Source organism: Miniopterus natalensis, chromosome 14 (genome assembly GCF_054644295.1).
Source record: "Miniopterus natalensis isolate mMinNat1 chromosome 14, mMinNat1.hap1, whole genome shotgun sequence".
Lineage (NCBI taxonomy): Eukaryota > Metazoa > Chordata > Mammalia > Chiroptera > Miniopteridae > Miniopterus > Miniopterus natalensis.
In genome coordinates, this window is record NC_142094.1 from 28,208,729 (window position 1) to 28,230,705 (window position 21,977).

Sequence of the window (21,977 nt, forward strand, 5' to 3'; positions counted from 1 at the left end):
ACACATTTCTGTCACAGTAGATTGGTTGATTCAAGTTATCATGGCTTTTAAAAACTGTACCATAGGGAGTTAGAGGATTGTTTCAATTTCCTTACTGCTTACTACTTTTAGGGGTATGGAAATAGGCTCTAGTGATTTGAATCACTTTTTTCCCCCTTCACAGCCAATTCTATGACACAGCTGTCATCCACGATAACAATGTAGTTCCCCAAATGCTTTTATAACGTAAGTGTGTGGCACAGTTAATTGATATACAGGTCAAATTCCATTACAACAAATAGCCTGCAACCAAAAGCTCTCCTTTTAATAAAAAAATAATTTTTGAGCCATAGGCAGTACCTCTCTAATTTTCCTACTACAGAAGAAATTGGACCTTTATTAGTAATAAATTTGACTCGTTTTGACACAAAAGAATTAAAATGAATAACCAAAGATTGAATTGGGCAGGGTGGGGACAATTATCTTTATCCATTCATTTAGGAAATTTTGGTTTTAATAATAATGTTTCCTGTTTATTTCAAAGTATTTTCAGATATGTTTTCTCACTTATAAACCCAGCAACTACATGAGTTTGGCATGGTATATACATTTCTGTTTTACAGAAGAGGACCCCAGGACTCAAAATAATTAAGTAATTTTCTCAAGGCCACACAGTTAATCAACAACTTTTGGGGGCCTAGAACCTGTGACTTGACCCCCGACTCGGTTAACCAAGCTGCCTTTCTCACTTACGTGTTCTACGTTTTAGAGGAGTTAGCATCAAAATCATCTAAATTTTTCATGACGGGAAAGAGTAATTTAATTTCCTTTCACTTTTTCCATTTACTCTGAATCCTAAATGTTCTAACCTATGACTTGGCCTTAGGAAAACATCCTGACCTATTTCATGCAGACATTTCTCCTAGATGATCAATTATGTACTTTCATTCCCAAATCCGGCAAGGTCTGCATTCACGGAAACAAAGTAGTTATGACAACAATTACGACCTTAGCTCTTAGGTTTATTTATGAAGTGGTACAGTCAAAGCAATGGAAACCTGCTGGGCTCGATGGTGTCAGTCTGGGCTGACCCAAAGGAATATTTTTGAAGCTAATAAGAGTTTTTAAGACATAGCGCATAAAAAAGTGGCTTGTTGGCACCCAGGTCATCTACATGAACTCACCTACAGGATGTTGAATGCAAACAATATTACCATTAAACCATTGAGGTCAGATTAGGTTTAAAGAGTCAAAAACCAGTTGCTCTTTGCAGTCCTAAGGCAGCTGCCACTTAAGGGAAAGTATCATCGATGTATTATTGACAGAATTACAAGAGTGGAGAGGGTCACAGGTAGGTTGTGTCATCGTAATATGGGTGACAGAGCTATTTGCTACCAAGTTATACTGCAGTGCAGGTGAATTTTCTTTACAATAAGAGGAGGTCTATGGGTTTTTAATGATAAGGCTATAAGAAAACATATCAAAATCACAACTTTTAATACACAATCTGCTTTAGTGCCTACAAACAAAATGGTGAACATTTGTTCCCTTTTGACCATTTGCTTCTTAGCTAGAATCACAAAACTACTCTGCAATGAGAATTTGTTACTTGGTTCAGAGATTTGATTTTTTATCTTTATCTTTTCTAGGAGCCTCAGGTATACAAAAAAAGTGTGCAAGAATCTGTATTTTGCTCTTAGAGATATGGCACATGGCCATTTTTCTTAATTATTCTTGTCATTTCACCCATAACACTAGTAGTTTTGATGGAGGATGGGAAAAAAATAGCTACTTGACAGGGTTTCTTTTCTACTTTTTAAAATAGCTCATAGAATGATCAATGAAGTATCCAGAATAATTAAAAAAAATACACTTCTTATAGTTTTAGCATTAAAAAAAAAAAAGTTTCTCTCAGAATCCAAATGTATGATCATGGATGGATGGTGGTGGTGGTGGTATGTGTTTCAAAAGTATGTTAGCCCTGCAGCTGTTTAAAGAAATCTTAAACCTTATTATTATTTTTTTACCCATTTCTGAAATAATCATTGATACAATGATTTTTTGCACCAAGTTCCACCCCTTTCTTCTCTCACTTTCTTTCTGTACCTTGGATTCCCAGCGTTTGGCTCGATTAAAATCATACACCGCTCACTTGCAGAGATTTCCATGCAAAATGAAGTGAAAAATCATTTATTTTAGGTCTGTTATCAGATTTTCTATAAACCTAAACTGACTTCTAAACTGGCACTAATTATATATTTTTGTGGACAAACATGTTAAGTTTTTTGGTTGTTACAGTACTTAACAGGCAAGATTGAAAATAATTGAATCATCTATTTAAGCAAAATAGTATTTTAGATAAAGGGACATCTGGACAAGAAACAAGCTCTCAGAGCGAATGCTTTGACCTGGATCATACATATTTTAATGCCACAATTGGTTGTTGGCTTGTTTGACAATTGTCCCAGAGTTCAAGTACCGAACCCCAATGATCAATCTATATAAATTCTACAGCTCTCTACAGTGAACTCACTCAGCATCCTCATAGACTTGTGGAACAACATGTATGTAGTAGACTATTCTCAAATCAGTTAAAAAGTGGTATTCTATCTCAAGCATATAATCTGAGCTTTGGAAATGTTTATGTATATTGTACATTAAACTCCATATATGTTTATTACGGAGTTAACATCACATATCTGCTCATTTCTTAGATACATTGAAGCCATTTTCAATTCTACCTTTTGTGGTATTTTTTTGATGTATTTCCTTTTTACAAAATTCTTAGTATTGTAGTAGCCAATCTGAAGGCATGTCACAGAACACCAGCAGCAGCAAAGAAGACTTCAATCAAACTCTGATGTCAAGTGAACAAACCCGTGGAGGGGATAATCTCATTGAGACGGTGAGAGCTTTTCCCACAGGATCTAGCCAAGCTTTTCCCTCCGTGAGGAAAATGTGCTCCACACCTTTCAGCTCATTCTTTTTTAAGGAAATTGGCCCATTGTTTGTTTGACTTAGGAATTTGCAAAATAATTGTATTTTTATATTTACTAAACACAATTAACATGCATAATAAACATATATATATGGATGGATATATATATATATACACACACACATATATAATCTCAGTATATATATTTAACTTAGAGCATTAAGGAACCTTTAATACTTAGGTCAGACAATATATGTATAAAGAGAGATACGTATATTTGTTAAGGAATGTTGTAAGATTGGGATCTGCCTTATATAATTTTGTGTGTTCATATTAATAAAATAAGGAAGATTTACAGCCAAAATCAAATCACTTCTTTGTTCTTCATATGCCTAATATTTGGCAAACCATGGCCTATTAAAAAATAATATATGGGGGAAACTCAAGGCAAAGGCCCCTACCCTTAAAACATGTTTTCAACAATAGGATAGGCTATTGATTCTATGAGGTTTAATAGAACTAGCCTTGGGTTCTAATATAACCTCTAATCACAGTTTACCAATATCACTTTCAACAAATCACTTACGTCATGCAGCTCAGTTTTTCATCTGATAATTGAAAATAATATATCCCCTGCTAGTATTCTCTCTGTAAGAATTAAATAAGGTGCATGTGAATTCTCATAGAAGAAATATAAAAAAGCACGCAAATGAAAGATTGTTGATCTTCATGCTTGGCTTTGATCAGGTTAGCATATCAGCAAGTGATCTAAAGAGATAAGTGGATTTGCACAAATATAGTTACTTGCATAAATCAGTCGGAGTCACTACACAATCCACTTGAGACCTATGCCCTGTAGTCTCTAAAAGATCATAACCTATAAGGTCAATGATATACTTTAAAACTTATTTAGAAGTTAAGTGGGCAGGAAATGTCCTCCAGAATACATAAACGGGGTGTAAATTTTTCTTACAGCCCAACAATAAGGGCAGTATAAAATGCGGTTCCTAGCTTATGAACTTTTGAATACTATGGCAAATATTCAGAATAAAAATAACTTTACAGTTATTCTCTTTAGTTATATTTAGGTAACGAATAAACATTATTATATATTTTCTCACTTGATATAGTACTGTTTTAGAGCAATAAAATTAGGAGAAGATTTGTACAATGCTAAGATATTCCCAGATTTGTTAATTTAGACAAAATTGTTGAAAGAAAAATATAGGACTTTTTTATTTTATTTTAACATAGGATTTTAAAAACTTTGCTATGTGTTATACTTTGTTACAGAGAATAGTAAAATGAAGAATGAGCTTTAAAATGTTGTAAAATTGGCCCTTTAAATATCATACAGGAGAATCTCATTAGTGAGTGTAAGGTTTAAATTACTTCTAGTTATAAGACTGCTTGTTTTAAGGGCCTTTCTTATCTTTTCAGAGTATTCGGTTGAGAGGAGTTTACTTCCGTTAGTAAGTGAAGAATCATCCTCTGAAAATAACCATCCACAAAAGCTAACCCTTGACTGCAAACCCTGGTGAAGGTATCTCTCTCCAAGTTGGTAACCCATCATCTTTTTTCTGTCTGTGTGACATTTCTGTTAAACAGGCCAAAGTTTTTGTAAATAACTTATCTACAGTATGTGAGAAAAACTGGACTTTGGGACTCCATCAGACATTCTTGTTAATGCTGATAATTGGAAGATGGCTTCTACCTATTGGAGGCACGATCACTCGGGACCAACTCTCTGAACTTCTCCTTATGTTTGTGGGGACAGCTGCTGACATACTGGAATTCACAAGTGAGACCTTGGCAGAAAATAGTGTGAGGTAAGCAGTGAAAGGCTCTGCAATGAGAAAACCTCCTTTTCAAGGCCAGAACCCACACACCTGTCTATTTGTTCTATCATTTATATTCTGCATGAATAAGGATTTTTAGTATATTGTATGTCCAATGGTAGAATCATAGAATTTGTTGCTGTTCAGATACATATTGGGAACCAGCCCAGTGGAGATTATAGATATAGATATAAATATAGATTGAGATAGATAGATAGATAGATAGATAGATAGATAGATAGATAGATAGATAGATAGATGATAGATAGATAGATATAGATAATAGAGAGACTTAGATACAAAAAGGAGGTTTCTGCCAGAGAAAGGGAGCAAATAATATTACCTCTGGGTGAGAACAGAAAAGCTCTGCATATCTGCAGGCCCACAGGTAAGGCTGGGCCGTGGTTACCGAAAACCCTGGCGATGGATGGCCACCTAGCTCCTCCCTCACACCCTCAAGTGTCCAGGAATGTAGCCGGTAATAAGATTCTCTTCTAGAGCATGGCAGAGCTACAATTCTAAGAAGCGACTTAGAAAACTCTCTCCCCTACCCAGCTGGGAAATTTATATTTCTTGGTATGAATGGAGAATGGGGAATATTAGGTTTTATTTTACTAAATTTTATTTTTAGTCAGTTTTGTTCAAAGTGCCCAAGGCTTTCTGGAGTAGATGCCTATAAATTAGAACTTATTGAGTTGGTACTTTATTTTTGCCACAAGCAAACAAACTCAGAATCCATGATCACATCTGTTTATGGAACTCCTTTCTTACCATAAGGGATTTTAATCTCAGTGCCTGAATGTACTTTCAGCTTGGGTTGTTTTGCACTATGCTATAAAAATAAATTGCAATGAGGCTGGCTTTCAATGCTACAATTTACTTTATGCTGTGTTTCTCAAACAACAAAACATAAAGCCGAGCAAAATACACTAACTGAGTAAACTTAATATCCCAATTATAGCACAAAGTACATCTGTAGCCATAGGTTACCTTGACATGATCATTTCTTGTCTCACTTATACTTATTTTTCTTATACCTCATTAAGTGGACATAGAGTTTTAAAAAGAATCCAATCTTAGTTGTTTCGATATCCTCAAAATGTTGATTTTAGTTTTGTAGCTTTAATACCTTCCATTTGGTCAGTGACTTACATCGTATGACAAATTTTCAGATACTTTAGGACACTTATAATACAATGGAGTTACAAGAAAAACATAAAGAAATCCTTACCAAGCACATAAAAACAATAAATAACTACAGGTACAATGACAGGGACCAGCGAATGAGCATATAAAGACAATTAACTATATCTATATAGAAATAAACACATAAATGCTATATATTTAGGGATATGGGAGGAATATTAGGTAGTAAATGGGATATTCAGGAGGGATACGAATGTCACAGGACATTTATTTTCACGAGACATTGATTATCTAGTATGTGCCAGGCAATGTACTGGTCAGAGATTGGGGAGCAAATGGTGAGCAAGCGATGAGCGAAAGGACACACATAGTCCTATCCCAACAGAGGCTATTTCAATTCAACAATTTCTTCTGCCACCTACAAATTAATCTGAATGTTTCATAAATCTCTTTTTTTAAATTTTAAACTTGTATCATGTCCTGAGAATAAGATCAAATAAATTATGCTAGGGTTTTGGTTTTTAAATTTCTTTTCAGGTTTCATGGTCTCAGATCAAAGTCATTTTATTTTTAGTATAACTGCATTGTGTCCGTGACCTTCTATAGTCTCTACTCTTGCATGTTTCCATCACTACTCAAAGACTCCAAAATCAAGGCCCAGAAAGAACCTAGATCTTTTTCCCTCTCCTAAAACTCGTCTCTCAAATTCTGATTTTTGCCTCAGGGCCCATCCATATTACAGGAATTGACATTGCAAATATCCCTTTCTTCAAAGGAGAGATTTAACACCCACCCACTGTGGCATAGCTTTCCCCTTTGGTCTCAAAAAGACAATCACAAATAATAAATTTAATACATACAGAAATGATGTTTACATGTAATATTGAAGGAAGTGATTTCATTATAACCTACTTAGTGTTACCTAGATTAGTACAATATTTTAATTTCTATTTCATTTTATTCCATAGTTTGGACTGATTAGGAAAAAGCTTGCAATGATGTGTACATTCCAATAATATCTACTCTTTCCTGCATCCTGGCTAACACCTCAAGTCCATCTTTTTTTTTAACCTAAATCAATTTCTTTCATTATGCCCACATGAAGTTAATCTGCCTAATTCTTATAAATTTATATACTGCAAATGTTTCTTAATAATTTGACTTTATATACCATAAAATTCAACTGTTATAATTCTATGGTTCAATGATAGTTATTAAATTTGTAGATTATTATAAGCATCACCAGAATCTGTATTCTTTATGGCTGTTTGCAATCAATTCTCATTCCCACTACCAAACCCTAGGCAACCATTGATATGCTTTCTGTCTTTTTCTAAAAATTTCATGTAAAAGGAATCATGAAATATGTAGTGTTTTGTGTCTGGCTTTCTCACAGCATAACGTTTTAGGGTTCATTCACGTTGTTGCATCTATCTGTAGTTAGCTCCTTTGAAATCGCTGAATGGTACTACATGCATGTACCACATTTTATTTAGCCAGTTCATAGTTGATACACACATGTGTTGCTCTTTTCTTGCTAGGATATTTTCTTGCATTATATTGCTATGAATATTCACTTACAAGCCTTTGGATGGATCTGTTTTCACTTCTATTGGGTAGATAACTAGAAGTGGAGTGACTGGGTTTTATGTTAAGTACATGATTAATGTTTAAGAAACTGCCAGACTTTCCCAAAGTGGCTGTACCTTTCTATATTCCCACCAACAATGAGAGTTCCTTTTTTTTCCACATCCTAACCAACACTTTTTTGAGTCTTTGATGATCACCGTTCTAGTGGGTTCATAGTAGGATCATATTGTGGTTTTGATTTGCATTTTCCTAATGACTAATACTGTTGAGCATCTTTCCATGGACGGATTAGCTATTCACGTATTTTCCATTTTTCATTGGATTGATTTTTTTATTATTGAGTTGTAAGAGTTCTTTATATATTCTGGATATAAATCCTTGCATGTAGTACTTTGAGTATCATATCTAAGAAATATTTTCCTCAGCTAAAATTAGAAATATTCTCTTCTGTAATATTTAGACTTAATTTTTTTTGCATGTAGTGTGAGGTAAAGGTCTAAGTTGATTTTTGTCTTGTTTTGTTCTGAACATTGTTCTGGTACTATTTTTGTCCCAGCTGGGTCCAGTCGTCTTGGCACCATTTGTACCTATTAAATTGCTCTGGCATCTTTGTCAACTGACCACATATGTAAGAGTGTGTGTGTGTTCCGGACATTCTATTGGCTTCTATTGCTCTATATGTCTATTTTTATGCCATAGCACATTATTGTGATTACTGGAGTTTTATGGTAAATTTTGAAACTGGAAACTGTAAGTCCTCTAACAATGTTCTTTTTTAAAAAGAAGTTTGGCTATTCTAGGTCCTTTGTATTTCCATAAAAGTTTTATAATAAGTTTGTCAAATTCTACAAAAATATCTGTGGGAGTTTTGATAAGAATTGTATTAAATCTAGGCATCAATTTGTGAAGAAATGACATCTTAATATTGTCTTCCAATCTGTGAACATGAGCAATCTCATATTTTATTCAAATGACCCTCACTTCTTCTCAGCAGTGCTTTGTAATTTTTATGTATAGGTCTTACACTGCTTTTCCTTCTCTGATGTCCTTTAGAACTTTGCCACTAGCTCACCCAGTGCTTAAAAGCTCTCCTGCCTTTTGTTTCAGTAGGGGTGAGTTTGGTCTCTCTCCACTATTGCAATAGTCTTAAATATCAAGCCTTCCTTGCCTAATTAAGTCTGTCTGTGCAAATTTTCTTTCACACAGCCAAGCTGGAGGGACATGGGAACATCCCATGGGCAAGAGTGCCTTCGACTTTCACTGCTCTTAACTGAAGTTCTACCAGATTTTCACAAATAAATGTTACTCAATTTGTTATTTGCCTTTGGTTGATTTCCAGAGATGTGAAGTGGGGTGTTTTGTTTTGTGTGTATGTGTGTGTGTGTTTATGACAATTTGTCCAGTGTTAGATATGCTTGCTGGGGAGAGGATTTGCTGACTTTCTCATTCTGCTACAGCCAACTTCCAATATTTTAACAAGTCTGAATTTCAGTATCATTGCAGGGAAGAATTAAGTGGTTGTTTACATCTTTGGTGATCATTTTGCTCAGTCTCTTTTGAGCACGGATCATTTATTGAAAAGAAAAAAAAAATTTCCCATATGTTACTGTTACTTCACTGTGAGTACTTAACCATGCAAGGGAGGATTTTCTTACGTTTACACTGTGTTTTCTTTTTATTCAGCTCTTTTTCGCTTGGTGAAACGTTTCTTCCAGGCTAAATTAATATTTCATTTTCTTTTTTTAATCTTCACCTAAGGATATTTTTTCCATTGCTTTTCAGAGAGTGGAAGGGGGAGAGAGAGAAAGAGAGAGAGAGAGACAGAGAAATGTGGATGTGAGCGAGGTAGACACTCGATTGGTTGCCTCCTGCACGTGCCCTGACCAGGGCTGGGGACCGAGCCTGCAACTGAGGTGCGTGCCCTTGACAGGAATAGAACCCAAGACCCTTCAGTCCAGAGGCTGACCCTCTAACCACTGAGCCAAACCGGCCAGGCCTTTCATTCTCTATCTTTTTTCTCTCTCTCCTTCATTTCCCCCCTCTCTAAACAGGTTTGTTTGATGCTTTTGTAAAAGCAAGATGAATTCCATTCACTGATTATCTCTTATCTATAGGGATATTTCAACTTCCAGAAAGAAATAGTTAAGCAAATGAGCAATGCATGACTTCAGTTTTCTTTTTCACTTAATCGATTTGGCGCACTGACCTACCAAGTTCCAGTCTTTCATCGTCTCAGTGTTCCAAGTATGGAAGCGACACTCACGACTACAATTATACTTCTCCAAATCTTTTGTCTCTTTCTGAATAGAGTCCACTGTCTGCTTACATGCTTCCCAGTTGACATTTATGGAGACAAATTATACATGAGAAAATGAGGCAAGACAGTTGAGGGAGACAGTTACACAATGCAGACAATGTTGGACAAATTCACTCCAAAATTCCTTTACAATTTTTGAGTGTTTGCCATTTAAATTCAGTGATTTACTTACATTCCAACCTTTAACCTTCCTGAGTAACTTTTACTGTCTGACTTAATACAGATTCGTCTACTTCAAAAATTTTTCTGGCCATCGCATCCAAAGTTATTTTAATAACTCTACTAATAAGTTTCTCAATACACATTCTCCCATATTTTGTGTGTGTCAGATACTTGCATATGCAAAAGTTGTCCATTCATTATTGTAGGGTTAGAATTTGGCTTACTTAGGGCTAAGGTCAGTCTATTTTTTTATCCCTGTTTTGTATAATGATGAAACTAAAACACAACTCCTATGACTAGATAATATTTATTTATCACTTGCTGTGTTCTAAGCGCTGTTCTAAAGATTTTAGTTGTGATATATTATTTAGTCTTTATAATAACACTCTGAGGGAGATACTATAATTACCATAATTTTTTACGCTGAACAGTGACAGGCAAGAGATGTTGAGAAAGTCTCAAGCACAAATGGAAATAAAAGTAGTAACTAACTTGCAGTGATCTGCCATAGTCTGTACGGAGTGCCTTTCTAAGAGCTTCATATGTTTAATGTATTTAAACAACATACTTAATAAAATTACCATATGAAATACAATAGCTATTACTGTTATTGAAGATGGGTATACTAAAGTAGATAGATATTAAATTATCTGTTCAAATCCGTGTAGCTAGCTAATGATCAGGCTGGGACTGGAGGCCCAGATCTCTCTGGTGAGGATTGGAGCTAGCATTTGAACTTGAGCAACCTAGTGCCAAAGCTTGTGCTTTACCACCACTTTCTGCGGCCTTGAAGACAAATCGTACGCGAGTTTTGGGTAGAATTATTGAAGTTTCAGATGAGAAGAAACTTCAAAAGTGACCACCTATTGAAAAATCTATTTTACATCTATTGTAAAACCCTCTCCAAAATTTTCTCAATAAGTTTTTGTCCAGCCTTTCTTTGAAATTTTTCACTAATAGAGAAGATACTACCCCAGGGGCAGGTTATTCTATTTTAAGTTAATATTATTAGAAAGGATTTTCCTCTATTGTGATGAAATTTGGATTCTTATAGGTGCAACTAAAATCCTTTGAACCTGAATTGGCTCCCTGAAGTCACAAGAAATAAGTTTAATTCCTTTTCCACACGATAACCTTTTAAATGTATGAAATAAAGTTTTAAAGGAACCTTCTCTAGTCTTCAGTTCCTTGAACTGCTCCTCATATAACACGGCTCTGAGTTCTCTTACCACACTACTGTCTCTCCTTTGAACCAAAAAACTTTTAAAATGTTCCTCCTAAAACAAAGCACAACACATAGTATTTCAGATATATTCTGAACACTGTAGAATTGAGCAGGGCTGAAACTTTCCCTTTCTTTCAGGGAAATAGTATAGAAAAATGATTAAAAGGGTGGGTGCTGACATCAGCTATTTAGTTTCAATTTCTGCTCCCAACACTTTATAACCACATGATGTTGAACAAGTCTCTATGTCTTTTCTTCAATTCTCTATGCCTCAGTTTCCCCACTGGTCAAGTAAGGATAATAAGGGTACGTACGATGTAGAGTTGGTATGAGGATGAAGTGTGACCATAGAGTTAAACACTTAGAAAACTGCCTGAACATGGTTCAGACACTCGAAGTAAAATTATTTAAAAATTCAGGCACTTGTTGAAGGTCTACTATATAGATAGACACTGACATTGCAAAGAGGGAAACATTATAGGCTGTGCTCCGTAGGCATTTCCACCTGAAATGCTAGACTTTATACTTCCTGTGAAGTGACTTATGATTGCATTTGATTTTGGAAAATCATAAATCATGTAGCACCGTAGACTCATAATTAGGTAATAGTAAGGAAATATCTTTGAGTCTTTTTATAACTGTTGCTATGAAATTCTACCTCTTCTATCCTATTCTAGATCATCCAGTTACAGCCTGTCAAAATCTTTTGGGATCCTGATTGTGTCTTCTGGGGTTTGGGTTTCCCATCCAGCCTCCATGTCATATGTGCATGTGAGAAGCCTCCCATCAATGCCGGCAACCAAGTCACTGATGAAATACGAAGTGGAGCAGGATCAAAGGCAGAGCCTGCAGCAGCCCATTAGAGAGCTCCCTTTGGGGAGTCATTGCCACAGTTAGGAATCCACCTCAGTGTACTCACACCCAGAACATTCTTAACCTTGTGAACAAAACACTATGAGAGGCTTTTTCATAAGCTTTGTTAAAAATCCCAATGTCTATTATTAATTTATATATCATTACCTGCCTGGTAATCCTACTGCTATTTAAAAGAGGGAGAGAGAGAAAATAATCATAGTTGAGTGCAATTGTTTTCAGGGAACCTGGGCTGATTCCTAGTAATTACTCTTGTCCGTGAGGGCTCTCAGACATCTTTTAAGTAGTCACATATAATCTAACTAGGGATTAATAGTAAATGTGCCTTTCGTAGTTTAAGATATACTTCTGTTTCATTTTGAAAATTAGGACTTCATTCCCCCCCCCCCCCATCACCAACCTTGTCTCCACCATTAACTGCCAAGACGGAGAATGCAGGCTTAGAAATCTCATTTACAAACTCTCTCAGAGTTTTGAGATCTAATTTTTGGGCCCCTCAATACTTGAAGCGTTTAAAGATATTCCTTACAATCACCTCATGCAGTTTGGTTTCAATTACTCTTCCCTAATGCTTTTCTATCTCTCTCCAATCTGAAAATCCCTCTTGACAGGGGAGTTGGCAGCAAAATCTGTTATTACACCCACTAACCTGAAATTGATGACTTCATTTGTATTTTTGCTAAAAAAAAAAGTGACTTTGATATTTTTGAAATATGTTTTGTACTTTTGTAACCTCTGTACTTTATGAGTTTAGTCTTCATGACCGTTCTTCTAGGTCTAGGATATTTGTATATTTGCCAAGTATGGGTCCTTCTTTTGTACATTCAACAATTCCTTCCACAGATACTTGGTGAGTGTCTGTTATTGGCCAGGCACTGTTCTAGGCACCAGGGATACAGAGGTGAATAAAACAGTCACGTTCCTTGACTTACATCTTAAAATCTGGCATAAATCTTCGATGACTGGATTTGTGTTCCCACTTGTTTTTCAACCATAGCTTTCTTTTACAGGTTGAGCTTTTAATTGTATTTAATTGTATTTAATTGAGCCCTTTTGAGATGTATTTTCAAGTTAGAATCTTGGGATCTTAGAAGAATTTTCCCTTTTTCTCCTTGAAATTTCTTGAAATCAGCCCTCTGAATTTCCAGGTCAATGCCTAACATTTTTCCTAGTATTTCTCTCCTTTAATGTTGGCATGCTTTTGCAAAACTAAAGACAGCAATATGGGAGCAAGAGTCTTTGCCATAATTCACATAGACGTTGGCACATGTGGTTGGTTGAACTCAGCTTCTCTGATTTTTTGTTGTTTCCCACCCACCCCCTGTTTTATCATTATTCCATTATAATTATGCATGGATTTCTCATGGATTTCTTATATCACCACTGTGGCTCAGTAATTGAATGTCGGCCCAGGAAACAAGAGGTCACCGGTTCAATTCCTGATTGGGGCACATGCCTGGGTTGCAGGTTTGATCCCCAGTAGGGGGCATGCAGGAGGCAGTTTCTTATTGATGTTTCTATCTCTCTATCCCTCTCCCTTCCTCTTTCTCTAAATTTCAATAAAAATATATTTTTTAAAAAAGACGTAAATATATATCTTTCTTATATAATAAGACATAACATATAATAAGATAAATTGGGGTAGACTCAAATATGAGAGGAAAGAGAAGAGAGTTCTCTTTTCTTCATGGGATCATATTTTTATTGCTAATTTAAAATTTTGTCTGCTTTCTAGGAATAACCCTTCCCTAGTCTATGCCATCCTTTGTATATGGACCTGGAGCATGCTGCAGTTTCCACTTGACCTAGCAGGTAAGTGTCTTAATGTTTTTTCAAAGAAACAGAAAACGACAACTTTTGATTATAAATTATAATAAAGCTAAGGAGGCATTTGAGAGAAAGATCATATTTGTCTTTTGATAGTTCAATGTTAGTTCCAGTTCTGTTTAGATGAAAAGCAGATTAAAACTTAGGAAAGCCATCTGCAAATTTACTCTGGTACATGGTGAGTCTGAGAAAGTTGAGTGGATGAGGGCACAGCTTTACATTCACTTCACAGAGTGGTTCCATCATTTAAGATTTGTAAAAGCTCCTGTAAATTAGTTAACACGTCTGTGTGTCAGTTCTTCCTCCATGAAATGGAAATGAAAATCATAGTAGGTAGGGTTGAGGGTTCTTGTGATGACTCAATAAAATATAGTTCATAAAGTGCTTTGCGCAGTTGCTGGAATATAAATATTACCTCTTGGTATTTTAAGCGGTTATTTTCATGCCTCTGTCAGACCTATCCACTGGAACATCACAGAGAGTAAGAGCAGTTTCAGGGCCATATGCAAAATTAAAATTTTCCTCAGTGGTGGCTCTAGAAATCCCATTGGTCTTCTTTTAATAAAGACATAAACCCCTAAGACTTTGCAAGAAGTAAATTGTTTTCAAGGTACTTCATACCAGTGATCATCAAGAGCTACATTGTCTAATATGGTATCCACTAGTCGCATGTGGCTACTTAAAAATTGAAATTCATTAAAATTAAATAAAATTAAACATGCAGTTCCTCAGTCACATCAGCCACATTTCAGGTGCTCGATTGCCACACGTGCCTATTGTATTAGACGCAGACACAGAACGTTTTTACCATCACAAAGGTTTTAGGAAAGCATTGATCTGGAGTTTTCCCATAATTCCTAGGACCCTAAAATCTCAATTTGGGAATTCCCCTGGATGCCACTTTACTTTGAAAAAATTCTAGGATTTAATAATTACATTTTCCTTAAGTCTGACTTCTTTTTTTACGGCACCCTACCTGATGGCCTCAGATTAGAAGTAACAGTAGCCAAGATTTGGAAGCACCCAACTGCCGATCAGTAGATCAGTGGATAAAAAAGCTGTGGGGCATTTACACCATGGAGTACTACTCAGCCGTAAAAAAGAAGGAAATCTTACCTTTTGTGACAGCATGGATGGACCTGGAGAGCATTCTACTAAGTGAAATAGACCAGTCAGAGAAAGACAAGTACCATACGATCTCACTTATATATGGAATCTGATGAACAAAATAAACTGACAAAATAGAAACAGACTCAGATACAGAGAACAGACTGACAGCTGTCAGCGGGGAGGAGGTTGGGGGGCTGGGGAGAAAAGGTGAAGGGATTAAACGAAGAAAACAATTCCTAGGCACAGATAACAGTATGGTGACTGCCAGAGGGAGAGGGGGTGGGGAAGGGAGAAGAGGGTAAAGGGGGTAAATGGGGATGGAAGGAGGCTTGACTTGGGGTGGAGAACACAATACAATTTACAGGTGATGTGTTATAGAATTGTATACCCGAAACCTATATAATTTTATTAGCCAATGTCACACCCCCTGCAAATTCAATTAAATAAAAATAAAAAATAAAAATAAATAAAATTTTCTGCCTCTAATTTTTGACTCACTTTGATAGGCCTGGAGGTTTCAGAGGCCATTTTAGACCTTAGCATCTACTTTTCTGAAACAAAATTGTCACCAGAATAGATGCAGTGGCTGTAGCTTTTTAGAAATACCAGAAACTTATTTACTAGTTAATAATTACAAATAAATGTATACCAATACCACACACACACACACACACACACACACACAGAGGTTTTGTCATAATGTGCCCTAGAAGGTGTCCTGTACCCACTGATCGGATGGTGTCTTCTCACTGAATATTAGGCACTATCACTCTACATGGGAAACAATACTCTTAGGAGGCCCCATGGGAGCCTGGGAGCCTTTTCCAGACCCTGACTTCTTTGGAAAGGCTATGAGTGATCTTAGGTTATTTTTTCTTTTGTCATTCATTCCGCTGGTCCTCACCCTCCCATATCTTGTGGTTTATAGCCTTGCTAAGAAAATTTTTATTTAAGAAAGAAATTGTGTAAACTTTCAGGGGGTGATAATGTTATGCAGCTGTTTGAAAAACAAAGACCAAATGTTACTTCTGACTAAATTACTATTGTATTTCCAGCAAACAGTGCATTATGTTCATATCAAAGCAGCTTCATAATATTTGCAGGCTTTAGCAGACAAGGCATTCTTTGTTTGAAAACTCCAAATGGAAGCCTTCTTCATTATTAAAGGATTATTTTCTGCCCTTGACCCTGAATTAAATTCACGTTTTAGAAATTAAGACAAAAAGGTTCATTTGTTGATTAGACCTCCTCTTGTTCAACTGGAAAATCAGTAATTATATCCAGTTTTCTTGTAAACTGTGAAACAAAATCGTAAGGAATTAGACAAAATGGAATAATAATGGCATTTATTTGTGTTTTTTTCCACCACCGTAAGAAAAATATGTTGACCACAAGTTAGGTTTGAATTTGAATATAAGTGCTTGAATTTTCACAACACAATGTACACATAAGATCAAGTGAGTCAACTGGTAAATAGGTAGATCTCAAAGAGAGGGTCCAGAAGGATCTGGGTCATGTATATGCTCTGTCCCATCTCTAGACGTGGCAGTCAGGTAAGTCTTTCAGTATCCCAAGGGAGAGAGAAAGTGAGAAAAGCGAAAGGAGCCAGGTGTATTGTTCCAATGGAAACAAGAAGCATCCGTGAATAGGGCTCCCTCTCCTCACAGGTATTGTTATCCCATTTTTCAAAAAAGGAAACAGATCCAGGCATGTTAAGTAACTTGCTCAGCATCTTCTTGCTAGAAAAGGAGGAAGCCAGGTGGAAGCAGCAGGCCCCTGACCTGAGGCCCAGAGCGCCTGCTGCGCTGCCTCCCGCGAGGCTGACCCCAGGGACAGTTTCCCCTGTTCCTCATTCTCTCCACCCTGGCTAGTGTGCTTTTCCCGGTGAGAGGGCTAGCAGGTGATCTGAAATTTTTTCCATTGGTATAAACTAGAGGCCTGCCTTTCATTGGTGTGTTTTATTGGGACTATAACACATCATCTTTGAATATAAAATGACCAAGGATGTTTCACCTGTCCCGACAGAATAAAATTCGAGAATCCCTCCCAACCATGAGCTAGCAGAGCACGCACTGTTGAAAACTTGTTCCCATTTCCTTCTGTCTTACTTTTTGACATTTCAGAGAAATGCATTAATCGGCCTGTCTTGTATTTTCAGTACAGCATTTCGTGTGCCCCATGCCTGTGACAGCGAGGGGGTTCCCCAGACTGTTTTTCTGCCAGTACAGCGCCGACCTGTGGAACATTGGAATCAGTGTCTTCATACAAGACGGTCCCTTCCTCCTTGTGCGTCTCGTACTGATGACCTATTTCAAGGTTATCAACCAGATGCTGGTGTTCTTTGCTGTGAAGAATTTCCTTGTGGTGATATTACACCTGTACCGCCTGGCTGTCCTGGCGCTGGGCGTCCGTGCCTCCTTGCGAAGGCAGCCAGAGGTCCCGAAAGGAGAGCGCGGTGGCCCAGCTGAGCCTGCTGAGAGTGAGGTCTCAGCTGGGGACTGGGAGAGTGGCTCTAAGGAGGGCTTGGCTATACCTTTGCGAACCTCACCAGGCACCTCGGATGACTCTCACCCCACCCCGTAGTTATTTATTGACAGCCGCGTGCAACTGAAATATTTAACTTTCCAGTTCTTCTTACAAACAGAATTTCCCCCTCTCTTGCATATAATAATTTCCAAAAGAACAACAAAAAAGTGGCCTTAAACCTGTCAAAATAATATAAATGGAGCCACTTTAAATGGAGCCGGGGAAACTGCCTCGCATGTCTTATGCCTCACACTTCGGGACGTTAAAACGGCAGAACAGCCTTTGGACTGGGCCTAAAGCAACCAGGTGTCCCAAGGAAGTAGTTTGCCAGGATAACAAAGTAGGTATTGTGACGACCGACTGATGGTACCTGAGCAAAAATCAACAACATTGTTTAGAATTAGCGTCACTATATTATGTTATCTGCCCCAATAGAAATGCCTTCCTTTTATTTATGTAGTTGTTCCCCTTTCCTTTCTCGTAAATGCCCTTTGCCTTTGTCTCCTAATCAGAGCACCCTTTGGGTCTCTGCCTGAGTCAGCGCATTCTGAATACCTGTTTTTATTGATCTCAAATACATGCTTGTTGCCTTTCACTTTGAAAGGCCTTTTACTTTTAGGTTATCAAACCAAAGCTGAGACTTTTTTTTAAACTGGATGGATGGAAAGAACTTTGATTAGTGGCTATTGTTACAACTTCTGTGTGATGGTATCAGATGTTACAGTTGTTCAACAACTAAGTGATTTGTTTGTCTTGAACTGTTTGACAAGCTATGGACAGGGTTACAATGACATTCCCGGGAGAGAGATTTAGTGCAGACAAACCATCCGGGCTGTTACCTGAAAACAGAGAAGCTTTGAACTTTGGCTCCATTGTCAGACTATCTCATCTGATCTCTTCTGCAATGTCCCTCTGACATTTAAAAAAAAAAAAAAAAGTACATTCAGTGAATGCAGAATAAAGGGAAATGTGCCTTTAAAATTACCTCACTGGGGGCTAGAGACAGCGCAAATCTCTGCGGCGCTTCCATCGCATTGAGAGCCCTCTTCACTGCTGCACAGGCCTTCCCGGGAAAATCATTTTTCTGGGCTGATGTGGACTTCTGTCATGGCACATATGCTCTTACAGAAGTTTTATGGCTTTTGGCTTGGGCGCTGCAAAATTCACAGCAAGCCATTTCAGCTCCACATCCACCGGTGGCAAGGCAGGAAATACCGGTAACGCTGGCGAAGTCACAGTTTCCACTCGGAACGTGATTTGCGGTATTTGTCAGCGTTTCCGTTAAGTGCACTTCGCCGTTTTCTGCCCGGCCAAGTCGCATTCTGGGGGTCGATGCGAGGAAGTGCTGAAGCAGTGAGCAAGGGGGTTTCGGGCCCTTTAAGGGTTCCCGGTGTCTGCCAGCTGTCGCCGGAGCTCTTCTGCACTGTCACCACTGGAGATGGCCTTGGTCTCAGGAAGGATATTGGTGACAGAGGCTTGCACCAGCCTGAGCATGGCCAGTGGCCCTGGATGAGTGACAGGGATCAGAAGACGCATGGCACAGCATTGTGGAAACAGGGACGCTCGCCTTTCTTCCCCGCGTTAAGAGCTCACTTTCCCAGGATCCAGAGTCACACTTTTCTTTTATTCACCCCTGTGCTTTCCAGGTGGAGGTGACTCAGGACCTTTTGAAACAAATTTTACTTTTAAAAATATAGTGTGCAATTTTACCTGGCTATCTCACAGTAATTATATGAGGCAAACAGTTCCAAAGACGTTCTTTCGGGGTTAAAAGCAGGAACACTCAGGAACGTTATTACGCTCAGGAACTCACAGACATTTAAATAAGGTAGGGTATGACCTTAAATTGGGTGTGACTGATTGACAGTTAATTGGGACAATTTGATCTATGAATTCGTGTGACATGATATCTGTTCAAAACATTTGATGAAAAGTTTCATAGGCAAATTCTGTTTTTACACAGAGAAATTAATAATTTCCAATTAATGGCTTCTCCAGTGCCCGATATCATTTTCTATTTCTTTCTTTTCTGCCATGTGTTTCTAATTTTAACAATATGATAGTAATATTACACATGGAGCTAATGGAACCCATTTATAATTTTACATAATAATTTTATGAAAGATCAGGAAATCGTATCTATCTAAAGGAAGAAACTTGACAACTTTTAAGGGTATGTTATTTAAAATGCTTCGCAACTGAAAGCAAAATAATAGCTACTATTTATAAAAGTGCCTCGGCAGAATCTGTTTTTATGTTGACTGTTTTATGGTGAATGTTTTCCTCCACGACATGTATGTGCTACTTATTACTGCAGATTTGCTCATGGCATACTTTTCATGTTTTAATTTTTTTCTTCCAGCAAAACAAACATTGGGCCTCTAAAAATAGATGAGTATAAAGTAATACGGGCTGTTGCAAGGATATTTTTAAATGCTTTCAAATCTGAGACTTGGCTTAGCTTTGTGAATGAGTTTCTAGCTTTTAAGTAAAGTATTTTGTAATTAACACTCCTCAGAAGGCCTGGGAAATAGAAAATACAGAGTCTAGCTTCATTTAGGGTTCCAAGAAGGCAAATAGCACCCAGGGCCATCTCAGCAATTAATGGTGAAAAAATAGGAACATACCCTGGCAACATTTTCCAGGAAAATCTGCTAAGGGCATCATTTGTTCACCTACCTGCCAGTCCTCTCTCTCACTCTTTTGAACTTGCTGTTTTTGTTGCAGAAAGAAAATCTATATTCATTTAGTTTATTTATAAATAAAATGTAAGTCCAGGTTGTATCCCTAGGACCCTCATGAAAAGTTGAAAATGTATTGTTACTGTACTTTTTTATTGTAGGTTGCTAAACATGGTAATGTTTGAAACATTAAACTATTTGCTATAAAGTGGTTAGGATAACAGTTACCTCCCATATGTTGACATCCTAGGACTTGTGTCTATTTAATTTGCAATAAGATAAGTGACTCAGATCATCTGTATACTGTGATCCAGGCCAAAACTCTGTGCCACCCTTATAGACACATGCCACTCCTCGACCATGGAAGAACGTGGCTTATTTGTTATTATTGTTGTATTTTGATTGCTTGATTAAAGCTCAATCAGATGTCCTCCCTGAAAACATAGTTTACTTTTGAGAAAACACAGTGTGCATGTTTGAATGATGCTGTGCAAAAACTCACCTTGTAACCACCTTGTGAGTGGCCCTTCCCCTCCCTAGATGAGTCTCAGGGGACCTGACTTGGCATTACAGGATTAGTAACCTGCCTTTGTCTTTGATGATATTGTTAATTTTTAGTTACTCTGGTACAGATAACATATGAAAATAAAAACCTGTGTTGGCAATAACATTCTTTTAAATCTTCCAAATTGAACCTTATTATACAAGGGTATCAATTGGCTCTGCTGCCGTTCCACTAACATGTAACTGCACTTCAGTACTTATAGACCAGAAAGACAGGCCCAAGAAATATCAGGATTCACTATTATAATGTTAATTGTTAGTGTAATAGCAACTTTTCAAAGCCCTGGGAAGGCTTGCATTGTAGTTTGCATGTTTTAGGATTTCCGCAGAGGTTTCAGAGCTCAGCTCTGACCTGTATTATCTTTGGCACTTAATCTCGATGACTCTCAGTCAACTCTCCTGTTAAAAAAAAGAAATGCAAGAGGCCAAGTCTCCATCCACTTTCACTCTACTCTACTGCCAGGAAAGTGAGATACTGAAATATCGCAGAGCCTCAGAGAAGTAAGTGAAAACCAAACAACCTTGAGTTACTGGAAGAGATTGTTACTCTTTTCCTAATTTCAGACTTTGCTTTTTCACTTAGAGGACATTCTGATCCACTCTCAGAAACATCTGATTTGGGGTTAAACTGGGCAGCTGGAGGATGTTTATAGCTCTGAGGCTTCGAATAACGTTCCATATGATGGGAGTAACTAAACAATGTTTGAATAATCAACCGCCACGGCCTTGTATTTTATGGGTGTCCAGCCTCTGAATATTTTATATGAATATTTTCTCTGAATTACTCATATTTATACTATTTTGCTATGAATGACATTTGTATTTTATTATGTATACATTAAAAAGTTTGTTTACAACTTTATCTCAATGTCTATTTTTTGCTTGAATGTCTTGTCTTTGTTCTCTACTGTAATTCATTTCATTTAGTTTCTAAGCTCTGGCTTAAAAAAAAACAACACTGATCTATTTAGAGTATGACTAAAGTGGCATTTCAAACTAGTGAGGAAAGACTGACCAATTTTATAAATGATGTTGGGAAATTTTGCGAACCATCTGGAAAAAATAAAGTTAGATTTTTATCTCACGCAATATATAGAAATAAATTCCAGATGGATTAAAGATCTAAATGTAAAACTGAAAACTATAAAATATTAGAAGAAAACATGGAATGTGTCTTTAGCATTTGCGGAGTGGGAAAGAT

The 21,977-nt window shown here is 37.2% G+C and overlaps 1 protein-coding gene across 1 annotated transcript in view; it reads left to right on the plus strand.

Annotated features, from left to right (window-relative positions):
• TMEM26 (transmembrane protein 26) overlaps positions 1-21,638 on the plus strand; it is a 37,666-nt gene extending 16,028 nt beyond the window's left edge. The window contains exons 3-6 of the mRNA XM_016220806.2: positions 2,768-2,884; positions 4,526-4,746; positions 13,804-13,880; positions 17,164-21,638. Of these exons, the coding sequence (XP_016076292.2) occupies positions 2,768-2,884; positions 4,526-4,746; positions 13,804-13,880; positions 17,164-17,588 (840 nt within the window). The 3' untranslated portion in view covers positions 17,589-21,638. The remainder of the gene's footprint in view (positions 1-2,767; positions 2,885-4,525; positions 4,747-13,803; positions 13,881-17,163) is intronic.
• The last annotated feature ends 339 nt before the right edge of the window (positions 21,639-21,977 follow it).